This window comes from Colias eurytheme, chromosome 17 (genome assembly GCF_061535395.1).
Source record: "Colias eurytheme isolate Ceu_HAF_F1 chromosome 17, ilColEury1 Martin Lab GWU primary, whole genome shotgun sequence".
Lineage (NCBI taxonomy): Eukaryota > Metazoa > Arthropoda > Insecta > Lepidoptera > Pieridae > Colias > Colias eurytheme.
In genome coordinates this window covers 6,375,543-6,392,327 of record NC_142996.1, presented here as the reverse complement: position 1 = coordinate 6,392,327, position 16,785 = coordinate 6,375,543, and the positions used below count along the sequence as shown (strand labels likewise).

Sequence of the window (16,785 nt, the reverse complement as noted above, 5' to 3'; positions counted from 1 at the left end):
GGACCTGGAGCAGGTAGGCCACGATTTTTCCCGGATGAATATATTAAAGGTATTTAGTATGCGAGTGTAGCGACCGAGATTGCGTTACCTTGTCGCCTTGAGGGACGCACTGCATATTGCATAGGCTAGCTCCATCTGTATTATTGAACGACAATGATAATGAATTTTTGTTTGTGTCATTTTAGATAATTTACATATGCTTGTCGATTTTTAAGGTACCTAACGGATTTAACCATTTGAAAAAATGAGCGATAGCTCTTACAAAAAACACGATAGAGTGATATTTTTTATTCCAATTTTTGTGACTAAACGTTATAAATCGTTGAATCTACTCGTGAAAAGAAACATTTTTCTCTAATTATTGAGAACTGGGTCAAAAGCTTGAGACGTGCAGATTAAATTTGATTTCGGGATTTCCTCCATTTAAAATAAGTGGCACTCTGACGAGGAATAATTCTTAAGGACCTAAAAACTATGGAAAAATCCGTTTAACTCCGTTGCTCCGCAAAAACACACTTTTTCATACATTAGATGACAATTAAATGTTATTTTTGCGTTTGTATACATAAAGGATGAACGTGCAGGAATGTGTTTGATGGTAAAGTTATTCATGAGCTAAGTAATAAGTAATTCAAAGCGAATTAAACTTTCTCTTCAGACCCCCATCGTGATTAATGTTATATAGTATACTTTACACGGTATAAGTTTAATCGCACTACTTTATTAATGTATATTATACCTACATTTAAGGCTTTAATGAAGAGGTTTTAACGTCAATCCTACTTATTGTCATTAACATATTTTATTTTCTATATTAAGCCGGCTACGCACGTACCTACAGCAGGGGCAATATTGGAATTGCACCCTTAATTATTATTGGCTCCTTAATTGTGATGTATGCATATAGGCAAGCAGGGGAAATTTAGGGAACAGATGAAATTGCTCAAACCGCCGTGCAACCGAGATTGTTCCAATATTGCCTCTGCGGTATGTAGGTGTGTAGCCGGCTTTAGCAGACCGTTTTAAACGCCCCCATGTGCATAAATTCGCGGAGATAGTTTCACTCAATTTATGTTAAAATCGTCATCTAGTAAAATCACGGTCTGTCTACTATTACGCCATTTTTTCTTGTAAGTTTGGTAGTGCCCTTTAAAATCGCAAAAACGTATGTAAAATAGCAAATTACGTTAATGTTTTTTTTTTTATTCTACGAGACGTGATACGAAATCTGTTTGCGTAAAAGAGTTTTTAATTTATGAGGTAAATAAACATTTATTCCATTTGTATTTCATTAAAGTTAGTAGTTTTTGTCAATTAACAATTTAGTTTATTTCATGAACCGGAATAGAAATAATTATGTGTACAAAAAATAATAATAGGTATAATTAATAAGTTCATACATATTACATACCTACCTAATTTATTGTCTTGTAGTGATGGATGTCTTCTAAAATTTTATTAGTTGATGATGATCATATAATTGCAATAAAAAATATATCAGTGTTCGTTTATTTTAACGCATTTCCTTTATAAAGCAATCGAAGTAGGTACAGATAAGACATTGATTAACCAAACTAATAAATTATTTAACTGCAATTGCATCAAGTGACACAATTATTTAGACCGGCTACTCACGTACCTACCTGCAGCAGGGGCAATATTGGAATTGGTCCCTTAATTGGTTCTTAATAATTGTGATGTGTATAGGCAAGCAGGGGCAATTTAGAGAACAACTGAAATTGCTCCGAGTTCCGACCGCTAACAAACCGAGATTGTACTAATATCGCCCCTGCGGCAGGTATGTGAGTAGCCGGCATTACAATTCACGTGTCCCTTGTGAATAATTGAATAAAATCTTTCACCAATTATAAGTAAAAGCTCGCAATTGCAATAAGAATATTTTGACATGCAAATCGACATTTTTGAATGCAATCTCATGCATTCAGAATCATGTCACCGGATTCAATGCTGAATTATGTATGATCTCCAATACGATATTCATGTCTGATATGAAATAACGTATCTAGATTGTAAGAAGTAGAATTTTGTAATTTATAATACGTTTTTCCTTGATTGTACATTTTTTGTATTTATATAGTTAATCGGCGGATAGTAGTTTGGTTATTACAATATGATGTAAATTAAAATGTTAACCTGTCAGAAATATTAAAATTAAACATGTAGTCTTCTTTACGAGATAATTGTTGATTACGTTTTCACTTAACTAAATTACGGTTAAGGGATGTTGACAGTTCCTATGAATATCTGACGAATCATATCAATCATATAATAAACCTGGGATTTTTACTGACAATAACTCTATTATTTTCCTGTCGAACTACCTAAGTGACTTTAGGGCTAAAACTTATTATTTTCATGATGTTGAATATAAAAAGAAGTATGTACCTACATACAATCAATCAATCAATAGCCAAAAACTTTGGCAAACCTCAACATAAACAGAGATATTTTTAATGTTACAGATAGTACGGAAATATAAATATTTTGTTAAGATTTGAAGGTTTATTATAGTAGACATTATGGGTTTAAAATCAACATTTCTGATTCATGATTAACCTAAACAGTATTGGTAATTGGTATAAACAAAGCCGGTTTTTAATGGTGCGTGATACTTTTTATCATTTTCTTAAAAAATCGAAACAAGACCCGTCCTTGCATAAATTGGTTTATTAAAGAGGTTACATGATTACTGAAAAAACATATACCAGCTGATTGACACTGAAATATATCTAAACTTGAATTTCTGTTTGGTTAACATAAGTGTTTCTATTATCCAAGATCTTTATGTAACACTTTAAAATGTGTTAAATAATAATTATACATTAATATACTAAAATTATATGATTCGATAGATAGTTCTATATGGAAACTACAATTCGAAGCGTGCAGGTAACTAATTTCTGTGTAATCGGAAGAAACAAAAGTTAAATCGAATTATTTATTTGTATTTACATTTACTATTTACATATTTTGTAGGTAATCGTCAACTACAATTAAGCTGGCGTATAGAACGTCCCATCCGTCCTAGGTGCCCTTACTAACCTTAATTTTTCGATACTAAAAACTGTTTCCACTTGTTAATCATTTAATTTTGTTTCGTTTTATTTTAATTTAAGGTACATAAATATACGATCAAAAGATTGGACACGACTTAATTTAGGATTACTTTTAATATGTTAATTTAGAATTACATATTTAATAATTTAATTTAACGCTGAGTCAGTCGAGTTAGTCGAACGATTAAATATTAGTCAAGGTTGGTTCAAAATAATGAATTTTATTACTTATAATAGAAATTCATAAAATACTTAATTCTGTTAAATGTAATTAAAATTCCGTTTTACATACCAAAAGTTGTCATAAAGTATTTTTTGTATTATTTCAATACGTTTGAAATTCAAAACCGGTGTAATTGCGAGTAGGTAATAATTTACATTTATGTATTGTTCATTTTATGAATATTTAAATAAGACATTGAAACGATCCTCTTTATTTTTTTCTGTTTTTTATTACTACATTTTATTCGTTTCAGTTAAGAGTCATATGCATATTATTTAATATCCAGAAGATAATATATTTTACTGTAATTGTTTTCTCATAAAGTTAATGTCATGTTCCTTAGATCTTTGTTTGTTTGAACAGATTGTTTTCGTAGTTAGATTATCATTGGCCTATCAGAGATAAGAAGGCATTTTCGTTCTTTCTTTCGTGTATTTTTATAAAAGACAGAAAAAAATACGAATAATGGTTTAGCTCGTCTAATAGATTGATTACCTGTAACAATAACAATGTCGCGAGTGAAACTACTTAAACATTTTACATTTCCAATCAAAAACAAATTAAATGCTACATTCGTTGTATTCGTAATTTTGTAGTACTGTGCAAAAAAGATTTTAAAATTAAATTTGATTTACTAGCCACATACTAAGGATCTTTATCTGCTCAACAAAATAAACACTAGACGTACATCGGTTGGAAAATCGTAGTTAATTTAATTTTCCCATGTTGCAACTGCGACCAATTGGTTGGATAAAATAAATCAAATAAACTAGCTTTACAAAATATAACGACAAAATATTGTGAGGGACTTTTTAGTAGCGGTAAAGTACATGCTCGCATGCTGCTTGGAAATACATTTTTATATTTGTTTGGTGAAAAATATGTTTTGCAATTGACGATGTTAAAATTTTTAAGGAAAACATTAAAAAAGAGCTAAAAAACTATAAATATGCTTATAAATATTCAACATACTTTTATTAATTCAAAAATCTCGATCACATTGTAGAAACAGGGCTATTAAATATTATCCAACAATGTTTATGTCTAAAATTCTATATCGGACTATTGAAATGCACCTATTTGATATTCTGTCTCTAAAAAAACATAAAAAATAAGTGTCTAAATACTGTCTAATATAATATTATGTGGATATTTCTGGATATAATATGTGCTAGGATCTCGAATTGCTGAAGCGATTATAATGAAAATTCTCATTCCAAAATCAATGTCAAGATTTACGCGGAAAATCGTTTTTTTATAACGAAAACGGGAAGATCTAGTACCTAAAGTATATGATAGCGAATCATCTTCCTTCCTCTATATTTTATTATATCAAATACTTCGCTCATATGGAAGTAAAATCAGTTGTTTTTTGCACATTTCCTGTCGTAAACAAGACTCTAAACAATAAGTTATGTAAAATGTTAGAACATATTATAATTACTCAGGAAATGATATGCGGATAAGTGCGGATATTATGACGTACCGTATATAAAATTGTAAACAACATTTCTGATTAGCGGATGGGTTGACGCTGGATCGGAATCGAATCCATCAACAAGTTTATCTGTGTATATCTTGAATATATTTTAGTATATTTTTTTATAGATTTATTTCAAACGATGCCATCAATAAGATCAGCAAATTGACCCAGTGGTGGTCACATAATTAAAGACACCCCCTAATTGACCATAAAATATTTAGATTAGGAAGTACAATTATCTGAAAAAGGTATTTAATCTAGTATTATTTTTATTAAACCATACAAGACAATATGTTCTTTAAAATGAGTGACAAAAAACAGTTATATTCCTTGTTAGTTTCGACACTTGCTCTCTGTGGGAATGTAACACAAACTTTGTTAACGTACGTGTAGCTGGCCACTTAATTAAAGACAACAAGAAATGAGCTATAATTTTTATAAATAAAAATAAACGGCATTGTGCTTTACTTCGTTTTGTCGCGTAATTTCATAAATCGTTGACGCTCTATAATTTTTTTGGGTATTTTTAACTTTTATAATGAAAATTCGTACGTTTAATAGTTTTAATATCAATTATTATGGTTAAAAACAAGAGTTGCGACTCGTCCACAAGAAAAAATATTTTTAACTTCCATGATAATTAAACTGTTTCAAGGATATGGTTATGAATGCTATAAAACATGTCAAGATGTTCCACACGACCGAAAACGTACTCAGAAAAGCAAAATCAAGTGAATCTATACTCGGCCGAAAGATTAAAAAATGGTGTTGTTGGCTAAAACGATCCATTTAAAGGGTCGGAACTGATACAGTTCAGAGTTGTATGGTGCAGCAGGCTTGAAGGGGGTGTCGGCAAGGACAATTAGACGGAGATTGTGTGAGAAAAACTTGCACTGAAGAGTATCTCAGAAAGTACCACTTTTGATAAAACAAAATGTGAAGGCAAGATTTCACTTTGCTACAAAATACGAACACTGGACTGAACGAGAGTGGAAACATGTGCTGTTTTGGCATGAAACTAAGATTAATATGATTAATTCTGTCAGAAAACAATATGTAAGACGCCATCTCAATAAGGAAATGGATCCAAGATACTCTAAAAAGTAGTCATACATGGGGGTGGAAATATCAAAGTGTGGCGCTGTTTTTCTGGACTTGGTATTGGGCCTGTCAAAAAGACAGAAGGCAACATGGATAAATTCCAGTACAAGTATATTTTAGAGCAATCCATGCTGCCCTATGCGGAGGAAAATTTACCTTTTGTTTGGACTTTTAAACACGATAATGATCCTGAGCACACAGCAAAAGCAGTGAAGTGCTTGTTAAGGAACCAATCTGTAACTGTTTTGGATTGGCCCACCTTCAGTCCGGATTCAAATCCGATCGAAAACTTTTGAAATCAAGAAAGAAAGAAGTTGCGGCAAAGCGATCATCAAACGTCGACTACCTTTGCAAAGCATTTTCGAAGAATGGAACCAATTTAGTGATGCAACTTGAACAAAATTAGTTTCTTCAATGCCCAAGAGATGTAAACCGTCATTACTGCCAAAGGATATGCAACCAAATATTGAAAAGTGTAAAAATGTTTTGTAAATACGTCAGGTATTTTGTGTTGTAAAAATAATCTCATTAAAATAATAATTTTTTATATTTCTTATAAGCGAGTCTAATGTCTTTAATTATATGGCCAGACCTTTGCTAGGTTCAAACTGCTAGTAGTAAGAATGAACCGAATAAAAACTAACAAACCGACAAGTTTTGTAGATAAAATTTAGTTTAGCATTAGACAACACATACCTGAATATTTTAAAATTATTTAACAAGTTCCAATGGTAGTGTAAAAAATAATTTTGAGAGAAGTGTCTTGGGTAGTATAAAATGTTCTTAGTGTCTTTAATTATATGACCACCACTGTATCTACAACAGAATCAAATTTTAGCTTTACATAATGGAATGGAATCATTATTTTCCATTTACTATTTATCACCATCTATTGGATGCGGTTTTTTTAATAGATAGAGTTATTCAAGAGGAAGGTTTAAGTACATATATAATTTATTGGGTTATAGACAAAGCGGGCGAAGCCGCGGGCGGTAAGCTAGTATATTATACATTAAAACGGCCATTAACATATTGACAATTGATTATATAAATTACTTTAATTTATTCTCTTCTATATTGACACTTCATTAGAATAAGTACGAAATATCGAGAGTTGATTAAAATTGAGCTATTTTCGTATACTCATTTTGTATTATGTACAAAATTCTATATTTATTACGAGTTGGCGTCCGCCGTACAAATTGGATGAAATTAGATTCATACATAAAAGGACCTTGGACAAGGACAGAGGCTAATTATTATCGTATAAACAAAACATGAAAGAGATCAGACGTATACAAAGTTAGTACTCATAACATACCAGAATAAATAAACGTATTTGTCTTCGTATCGTTCAGATACGTAACACGCGCTTAATTGCGTCGAGTTTAAAATTGTTCCAGTAGATAATTGTAGCCGCTCATTCATGATCTTCAATTAACTATTCTACAATCGAAATCCTAAGGCACAATTAATCAATGACAATTATGTTGTGTCGCGACTTGTCCATTTGCTATTTTCACTTGTAACAGACGATGCTGTGATGATTTATATATACCTATTTGATGTAAGCTCGTGACCCGAGAGATTTTAATTTGAACACTTGGTTCGGTAACTGCGCAATTTATTTAGATCTTGCTTTGATGGATAGATTGCTCCTGGGGGCTTTTAAATTGCTTTTACTGCAAATAATGATTATTAATTCAATCTATATCTTATAAGTATCATTAATTTACCAACGCTCGATGTGGCTGTCATTCTGTGAAAGCCTAATATCAAAAATATTTTTGTATACAGAAAATAAAACGAAAACAGTCGAGTTTTGCTATAGCACCAACAACTATAAATATTTTGGAAAAGCTAACACACGTGGAATCAACGATGTGTGCGTGAACGTTAAACACTAGTGCAGTGTAAATGTGTGTATCGAAATGTAGTGAGTGTCGCCATCTGGTGGTTTGGATGGAGACTAGCGCGAGGTAGCGCCCGCATGGGGCAATCGGCGAGCATGTGTCGCCTCCACGGATCATGCCTTCACCACAAGAAAAGTAAGTCCTTATTTTTCAAGTGAAACTTCTTTAGACGCGTTGTAAAATTTCAAGGTAGCGCGAAGATGAAGGGCGAAGATTTTGGTATTTTTGAATCTTGCCAAAGAAGTTTCACTTCTGACACATGCGCTCTGCATATACGCTCTTTTAACTTTATAAGGACTTATTATTTAGGTGTGTAATGTGTCCATCGTCGCGGAGTGGCAAGTTTATCGGTTTTTTATCGGATACACTTTGGTGAGTGCGCTGCGGAATTGCACGATCTAATTCCGCCATCCCCGTTTTTCCATCGTTCGTCGAGGCGCACAGACTCTAGGCATCGCCATATGGTGGACGTTCCATGTACCCGGACAAAGCGGTTCGGATCGACATTCTTCATTCGAACCGCGAGGGACTGGAACATGCTTCCTGAGTCTGTGTTCCCCGACGAGTACAATATGGAGGTCTTCAAGAAAAGAGTGAACAGGTACCTTCTAGGAAAGCGCGCTCCATCTTAGGCCACATCTCAGCTTTCCATCAGGCGAGATAGTGGTCAAGCGCTCTCCTATCAAACAATAAAATAAAATAAAATAATGTGTCTGTATCAAATATATGCAGATTAGGGTGCTTTATAAATTAAGCAGATTTATTATGTGATAATTAATGTCTTGTATATTGAACGTCTCGAGTATTTAGAGTAATTTTAATAAATACAGAAATATTTTTGCAATGTCTTTGTATAATTATTGGGAGTGAAATAAATATAAAATACATTGTAGGTTTCGTGCCGCCATTGTGCGTACAAAAAGGAAATATATTATTAAAATATAAAAGTAGTAACCCGTAACTTTGCATATTAGAAAACCCGTCCATCTGAAGATTAAAGTTTGCAAAATTGATGTTTTGTTGTTAAGAAGCTAACAAAAAATTGCGGTCGAGATTTGTAAGATAGCCTTACACGCGCCGACCTTTTCCCTTTTAAATTTTATTTCTCTTCAGGGAACTGTACCTTAAACATCCCGAAGGTTTTGAAGGAAGGAACTTTCAATCTTACGTGATGTGTAACTTGTTAAACAAAGGAAAACTTTTGTCGTACATTCTGTTACGTGATGTCACGTTTGAGTTAATTTTATTTTGGGCTAAATTAATTATTAACTTTAGAAATATATTTAACATGCTTTTATTAGCTTCACCTGTATGTTTGTAACCTACTCCTTTAGAATCAATTTTGATTTGCTGTAAACGTACAGATTTAATTCAAATTTCAAACTTTGTGTTTCTACAATTACAGTGTATGTTCTTAAGTTCATAATTAGGTATATCTTTACCTACTCTACGAATAAGTAAAAATGCTCTTTTACTCAGATTAAAAATGTATGAAGATCTTGATAAACTCTGTATACTTTTAAAGTAGTAAAATTAATTAAATCTCAGCTCTCGCGCCTGCTTGTATAATTTAGTGTAATTAAAACTACTCCGTTGGAATTTATGTGGACAAAAAGTTGACATTGATTTTGTGAGAGAAAAGCTCTTGGTTAGATAAATAACTTAGAAGGAAAGAGGAGTTTTTTGTTATGATCATCTATGTAAATGTATGTAGCATACAAATCTCAATTTGTAACAGAACATAAAAAGCTATTTTAATAGTACGTGCATAAATAATTCTTTAAGCAATGATAATTGTTACTACATTATAAACGAGACACATTAAACAGACTTAAAAAACACACTAAACACAAATTCAAATGTAACTTCTGATATCTGTCTTTCATACATTTTACTATATTATAATAAACTTTTGTAAAAGCACTGTTTCCTGAAATTTAAGGCTTAAATTCGACTGGTTTATCTCAATAATAACAAACAAATCGGGGATTTGAATGAAAAATATTCAAAATATTTCCAACCTGATTGTTTTTGCAGATTGTACGATTGTAACACATTGTTGAAAAACGAATGTATTTATTTTTATAGAAATTGTTTTCCGTTTTCATTTTAAGTGAAGGCTATCGTAGATTTCGACTTATAATGCAGTTTTGGTGCAAATTATTACATTATTTGTCATGGTTTTAGTTAGTAACTAAAACCAAGAGGCATATTTCATAATGCCTTAGTATTGAGTGCTTATTAATGTACCTACCTAATATAAAATTAGTAGGTACTTAGTTTTTATTAATGGTAAGTTATTAAACAAGACCAAAGGATGTTTACGTTAAGTTCGAAATTTGGTATCTTCGAAAAAAGAGACTTGCGAATTTTGGTTTGCTATACTCAAAATATACCATAAACCAGGCTATAAATTGTAGTTTTATAGCATTGTATTATAATTAACTAGCGACCCGCCCCGGCTTCGCACGGGTGCAATGCTGATACCACAGACTAATAATAATATACTACTGATACTAAATACACTACAGAAAAATTGTGAACGTTGTATAGGTATAAAAATATAGCGGCCCGCTCCGGCCTCCGGCATCGCACGGGTATAAAATACATAGCCGGGCGGCCGCAAACGCTACGTCCTGCAATTTTTAAATCTGTAATATCTTCGAAAATATTCACTTAAATCATACGGTGTAAAGGGCCATATAGATCTATATTAAATGAACAATGTATCCATGGTATTTAATTGGTTAAGGATTAATGCTGTATTGGTTAAAATCGCTTCGAAAATTAGCCATTATTTGTCGTAAAAAGTAAATGACAAAAAAAAGTTATTGTGGGTTATCCATAAGAGATAGACAATATACCATCGCGGACTTTTCTGTAGACCTTTTCAATGTGTATAATACTTAGTACATTATTTTGATAAAACTCGTAGGGTTCATTCAGCCTGCGTTTGCAATGTAAGCGGAATAAATGTAATTTTTTACGACATCACATTAGAAACCTCAAAAATAACAGTACTTCTCCACTACTTAATGGATCTTATTATACATATAAACCTTCCTCTTGAATCACTCTATCTATTAAAAAAAACCGCATCAAAATCCGTTGCGTAGTTTCAAAGATTTAAGCGTACAAAGGGACATAGGGACATAGGGACATAGGGACAGGGAAAGCGACTTTGTTTTATACTATGTAGTGATTATCGATTAGTTATCATACAAATCGTCATTGTAAAACTGTTTTATGCTATTAAAACTTTCATTCGTTTGCGGAATAGAAATCTTAAGACCTGATCATTAATTACTCCTATATTATGTTAAATGGAAATTCCTTAAGTAGGTATACAATGTTATTTAAATTTTTCGAATTAATCAGGCATTTTAGGATGTAAAAGTGTTATAGAACAAGTTCTGATACAGTTATTAGCCTAAAGAAATTAAAAAAGGTATCTTATTTTGATAAGATAAACACTAATGTCATTTGATCCCGTGCTTAACATTAATTAACATTAAATTATAGTCTTCTTAATTGAATCAAATCACCACTTCAACATAATATCTCACGATTTGCGACAATAAAGCAGCCTAAATTAGTTAATAAATAATTTATAATCCGTAACACTTAAGCGAAAAGAACTCTGATGATGTGTGTATTAGACTACAAGCCCGCATAGGACAAAAATATGGGTCAAATGAACCACCATGGGACATATCTAGAACGATAGCAGAGCAAAAAATAATAAGATTCATCACTATGCCGTCACTTGTAAGCTGTCCAACTGAGTGCAGATGAGAATTGAAAAGTACAGGTAGACTCGGTAAATTTTGGTCATATATTTTTGTACGGCATTCTTAACCATCGATAGATCCATTAAAAATAATAAGAAACCGCTCAGTGCCGTACAAAAATGTGGGTCCACCAAGTCGGAATTTTTATTTAATTTCCGAGAGTTACCGGGGGTAAATTTGGTCATTTGACCATGTACGGCATCTGTGTCATACTATTGCTATACTGCTTTTAATCCATTATTCCGCAACGCCGTACAAAAATCATGGGGACAAGGGGAAAAAATCGAGAGTTGTAATCCCCTCTCTTTCCCCACTCCAGGGGGTCATTTGACACAACACGAAATAAATTTATTTTTAAAGTATTTTATGCATAGATAATATTTTTTCATGTGCCGTACATTTTCGTTGGTTCAAAGGGGAAAAATCTGAAAAAGAAAAAAATCCATATAACGAAATGTTTGCTTTGTATTTTTATAATAAAATATAAATATACATTAATATTAAGAAGCTCGAGGTGGTTAATTATCACCTTGGAAAGTCGGAGTCAGGTGGAATGGACTCCGTTAAATTGATGAACTAATAAAAAAGCTATGAACGAAAAGATGTGAATTATATGCAATCAGTCCATGAATACAGGTAAAGTCACAAGCAAATGCTAGTAATATATACATATTCAAAATGTACAAGTAAAGCGCTTTCAAATGATACCAAACACTGCATATTTATCTTAACTTTATTTTTTTACTCTGTATGTTTTGTCCGCTAGAGGGCGCCACATTAGATTTTGTGAAACCCCATATAGCCTTTAGCTAGCTGGTCGTTGGTTATCCAGTGAACAATTCAGACGCCTCTAATGATATGTCATTTGTCGAATTCTGATAAGTAGTTTAGAAGTTACGAGGGAATAGATGAACATACATACATGACCTGTAAACAACCATAACCCTCCTTTTGCTTTGCCGTAGTTGGGTAAAAATATGTTAATGCCGTACTGTATCAAATGGCCATAAAGCACTCTTAAAATTGTAGCTTTCGTCGCTTTCATCAGCCTAAAAGATGTGGTCTGCACAAAAATGTACGGCATCGTTTTTTCCTAATTTATCTATGTTAATACTATTTAAAACAACGGATAAAGTGTAGAAAACTATTATATTTCATTAATCTACGATGTTTAAACTTTAACAAAATTTCTGGTTTTGCATTTCTCTATAACTTTTTTTAGAACAGTTTCTTTTGAACGGCAATACTATACAACAATTGAATTTTACAATATCATGTTAAAAAAAAAGTTCCCGTACAGGGTCAAATGACCTTACAGCTCTTTATATCAAGAATTCGATGAAATTAAGATGATTATTGGTATACATTTAAAAGAACAATTATTTTTTGACGGCATTGCTTTTAATAGTACTTTTGAGTGCTAGATAATGTTTTGGAACCGAAGCCGTACTTAGTCAAATGACCCCCTGGAGTGGGGAAAGAGAGGGGATTGCATCTCTCGATTTTTTCCCTTTGTCCCCATGATTTTTGTACGGCGTTGCGGAATAATGGATTAAAAGCAGTATAGCAATAGTATGACACAGATGCCGTACATGGTCAAATGACCAAATTTACCCCCGGTAACTCTCGGAAATTAAATAAAAATTCCGACTTGGTGGACCCACATTTTTGTACGGCACTGAGCGGTTTCTTATTATTTTTAATGGATCTATCGATGGTTAAGAATGCCGTACAAAAATATATGACCAAAATTTACCGAGTCTACCTGTACTTTTCAATTCTCATCTGCACTCAGTTGGACAGCTTACAAGTGACGGCATAGTGATGAATCTTATTATTTTTTGCTCTGCTATCGTTCTAGATATGTCCCCTGGTGGTTCATTTGACCCATATTTTTGTCCTATGCGGGCTTGTAGTCTATATACGATGTATAAGAAAAATGCTTTTTTTTTGCATTACATGCAGCGTAATCTATATATATATAAAAGAAAGTCTGTATGTTCCAACACTTATAACTCGAGTTCTACTGAACCAATTTTCATGGTTTTAGATTCTTTGGATTTGTCTCCGTCCAGAATAGAAGAATAAATCATAAAAACAACAAAAACTAGACGAATAAATATTTTCCCAAAATTTTGATTTTCGTACATGTCAATCATTAGTTGTCAATCCTGTCAAATACGGAAAATAATGTTTGACATTCATGCGTTCAAAAATGTATTATGTGTAAAATAATAAAAAATTAAAAAGGGTGAATAAATATTGTTTGTATTTATTTTAAAATCAATTATTAAAAAGTGCAATAAAAGCAGATACATAAAAATTCCTCAAATGTTTGTGTTTACGCGTGTTTTCAGAAATTAATAAGGTATTTTTGGTGGGGAAACTAACCAAGAAGTTTAGTTCGATTAATTATTAAAAAAATTCTATAAAATGTAAAAATTCTGACAATTATTTGTTGCGATTTCGTCGACTGCGTCAACAATATTGCTATCAAATTGCTATAAACAAGCTAAATTGCGTTTTGAAGATGGATGTACCATTTATGCGATGCAATTAGCACAGAAGAAGGTGCAGAACTGTGCAGAAAATGTTGGTCTATTGATTATTTTACCGGCGACATACACAGGTAGCCCAAGTGAATATGCGCAAGATGCAATGACTTATTAATATGTTCGTCATTATGGTCGGCCAGATTTATTCATTCTTCATTACATTTATATGTAATCCGAAATGGATGGAAATTATTCAACTGCTGCTTCCCGGACGAATATCAAGTGATCGGCACGACATCACCACACGTATTTTCAAGCGATAAATCCGATCACTGATGAGTTAGATTAATGGAACACATCTTTGGGATTATTCAATGATGGATATATATTCAATCGAATGACAACAATTGCATGCACACATTTTAATTTGGTTAGTTGAAAGGATTCGGGCAGATAAAATATATGAGTGTGCGGGAATTGCTAATCCTGAAACCGATCTAGACCGACATAACGATGTTATCACGAATATGATTCATGGACCGTGTGACACCATCAACCACCAATAACCATGCATGGTTGACAGTGAGTGTACCAAAAGGTATCCACGAAAATTGATGGCAGAGACCATCACAGGCAACGATGGTTACCCACTGTACCAGCGTCGATCGCCTAATGATAATGGTAAAATTATTATCACAACTAAAGTGAAACGAAACGATGGCGTGGTCGATAACAGTTAAAGAATGAAAAGATTTAATCCATGCTGCACAAATTATTAAAATTCAGTCATTTTTCTCTGAGACGTGTTTGAAGTAATAAAATAAAATACTATTACATATCAATCCATATAAATATTTATTTTGTATCATTGTATTACGTTCATCAAAGCCTAAATTAGTTCAGCTAAAAGGTAACACAACATTCATTGACAGGGCGGTACAAAGTTCGCCGGGACAGCTAGTAAATAATAATTATGAGAAGAGAAAAGAACTGCGAAATGCCCACCCAGGTCCGGAGGTCAATTTTTTTAAATCGTCTACTCAATTACATTAAGTATGCCTTTGTATAAGAAAATTAACAATGTAACTTCCAAATTTTGTCTGTTTTCCTATCTATATAAATCTACTATAGCTTCGCCCGCGTGGTCAAAGTAAATTCCCATGCAGGGAATGATTCGTTTCACCAGGGTAAAGAAGCCTACAACCACAGTAGCTACTAACCTAACCCTTATAATATCCATACAAAAATAATACCATACAATCGCTTACTTAAAATAAAGACAAATAAAAAAATAAAAAATAACAAATACCCACTTTTGCATGTATAATCATAGTAAGGATTTGCATAGCTGCCTATCTAATGGGAATATAGATAATATATGTTTTATAATCTCATTATTTTATTTGCTGTTTATGGTTCTTATCAAAAGGAAACAAATCCTCCCTACAACGTGGGTCGTTCTTGTAATAAAACCGATTATGATAGCGGCAGTCGTAAAACCTGTGAGCCCTAAAATCAGCTCATTGGGCAGTTATAACAACTTCCTAGTTTTTCTAATTCTAATTTATAGCTTGTCGAGTTTGTATAAAATATTTTTGTTAATATAAAAAATAAATAGACTTACGCTACGAATTTCAAACAAAAAATATACGACGCTGAAAAAATTACTCGGTAAAGTTTTTGAGTAAAATCTATACAACATACAAAAAATCTTTCCTCTTTTATGAAATTAAGTAATTTAGAAGTTTTCAAAATATTCTTATAATTACGATGTACCATATACCTACACGATAAATATAAATTATTTATACTGTGTGTGTGGTAGGTAGGTATAATATATTTAAATGACAAATTATTTACTAAAACTTGGCCCAAGGTACGTTATCAACACTATACAGGGTGTCCCAGCAACGGCATACTAAGCCCAAGCAGCATACGCTGAGTACGTAAAAAATACTTATAAAATTCCAGACGAATTTTTTTGACAAATAGATGAATTCTTAAAACTCTATGTGTACGTAGTACGTACACCCCTAACAAGCAACCCGCTCAACTTTGCCACCCGCACGTGATTATGTTTTCATTGGCAAAATGCTCACATAAGCGAAGCGGTATATGCCGCCTGCGCGAAGCTAGAGACGAAAACATGGATATTAAGGAAAATTAAGCAAAAAATTTTTGGCGTAATTTTGTATATACTCACTTGAACAAAAAATGTTGAAAAAAAGAAAATTATATGTTTTATTTCTTTTAAACAAGTGATTTAAACATATGTCTAAACAGACCTCACGTTTATATGTACATAATTTTATGTACCTAATGGTAACGTCACAGTAATTAAATTATATTTTAGTCAGTTCAGATCTTTATCATTTGTTTATTACATATAACGGATATAACCATAATTTATTTTTCTAGCGAATAAAATGTATGCTTTTTTATTTACAAGTCTAATAAAGTTGCTAGTGCATGCTATTATTTTAGGTCATAGATATTTATTTATAAATATTTAAATGTTTGAATTGAGATAAAGGCGTAACTATTGCAAACACAATGTTTTAAAATATTTAACCGTATATTTAGATTTTATCAAAATACATAACCGGACCGGAAATGACAAAAATTCATAGACACACTCACTTTCCTCATTGTAATTATTATTTACGCTGTTTAAACCATATGTACAAAAAATGTTGATTACA

The 16,785-nt window shown here is 32.3% G+C and overlaps 2 protein-coding genes across 7 annotated transcripts in view; one reads left to right on the top strand and one right to left on the bottom strand.

The window, feature by feature from the left end:
- LOC149901268 (glutathione S-transferase 2-like) overlaps nucleotides 1-16,785 on the bottom strand; it is a 279,112-nt gene that overhangs the window by 177,187 nt on the left and 85,140 nt on the right. The gene's annotated exons all lie outside the window — the stretch shown is intronic.
- Pde11 (Phosphodiesterase 11) overlaps nucleotides 1-16,785 on the top strand; it is a 193,616-nt gene that overhangs the window by 110,683 nt on the left and 66,148 nt on the right. Inside the window, exon 2 of one of the 6 annotated variants that reach the window (XM_090111836.1) lies at nucleotides 7,745-7,932. The exons of 4 other annotated variants lie outside the window; for them this stretch is intronic. In XM_090111836.1, the coding sequence (XP_089967962.1) occupies nucleotides 7,875-7,932 (58 nt within the window). In that variant the 5' untranslated portion in view covers nucleotides 7,745-7,874. Of the gene's footprint in view, nucleotides 1-7,681; nucleotides 7,933-16,785 lie in introns of all 6 variants that reach the window. One more of the 6 variants, XM_090111835.1, reaches the window with a different exon arrangement.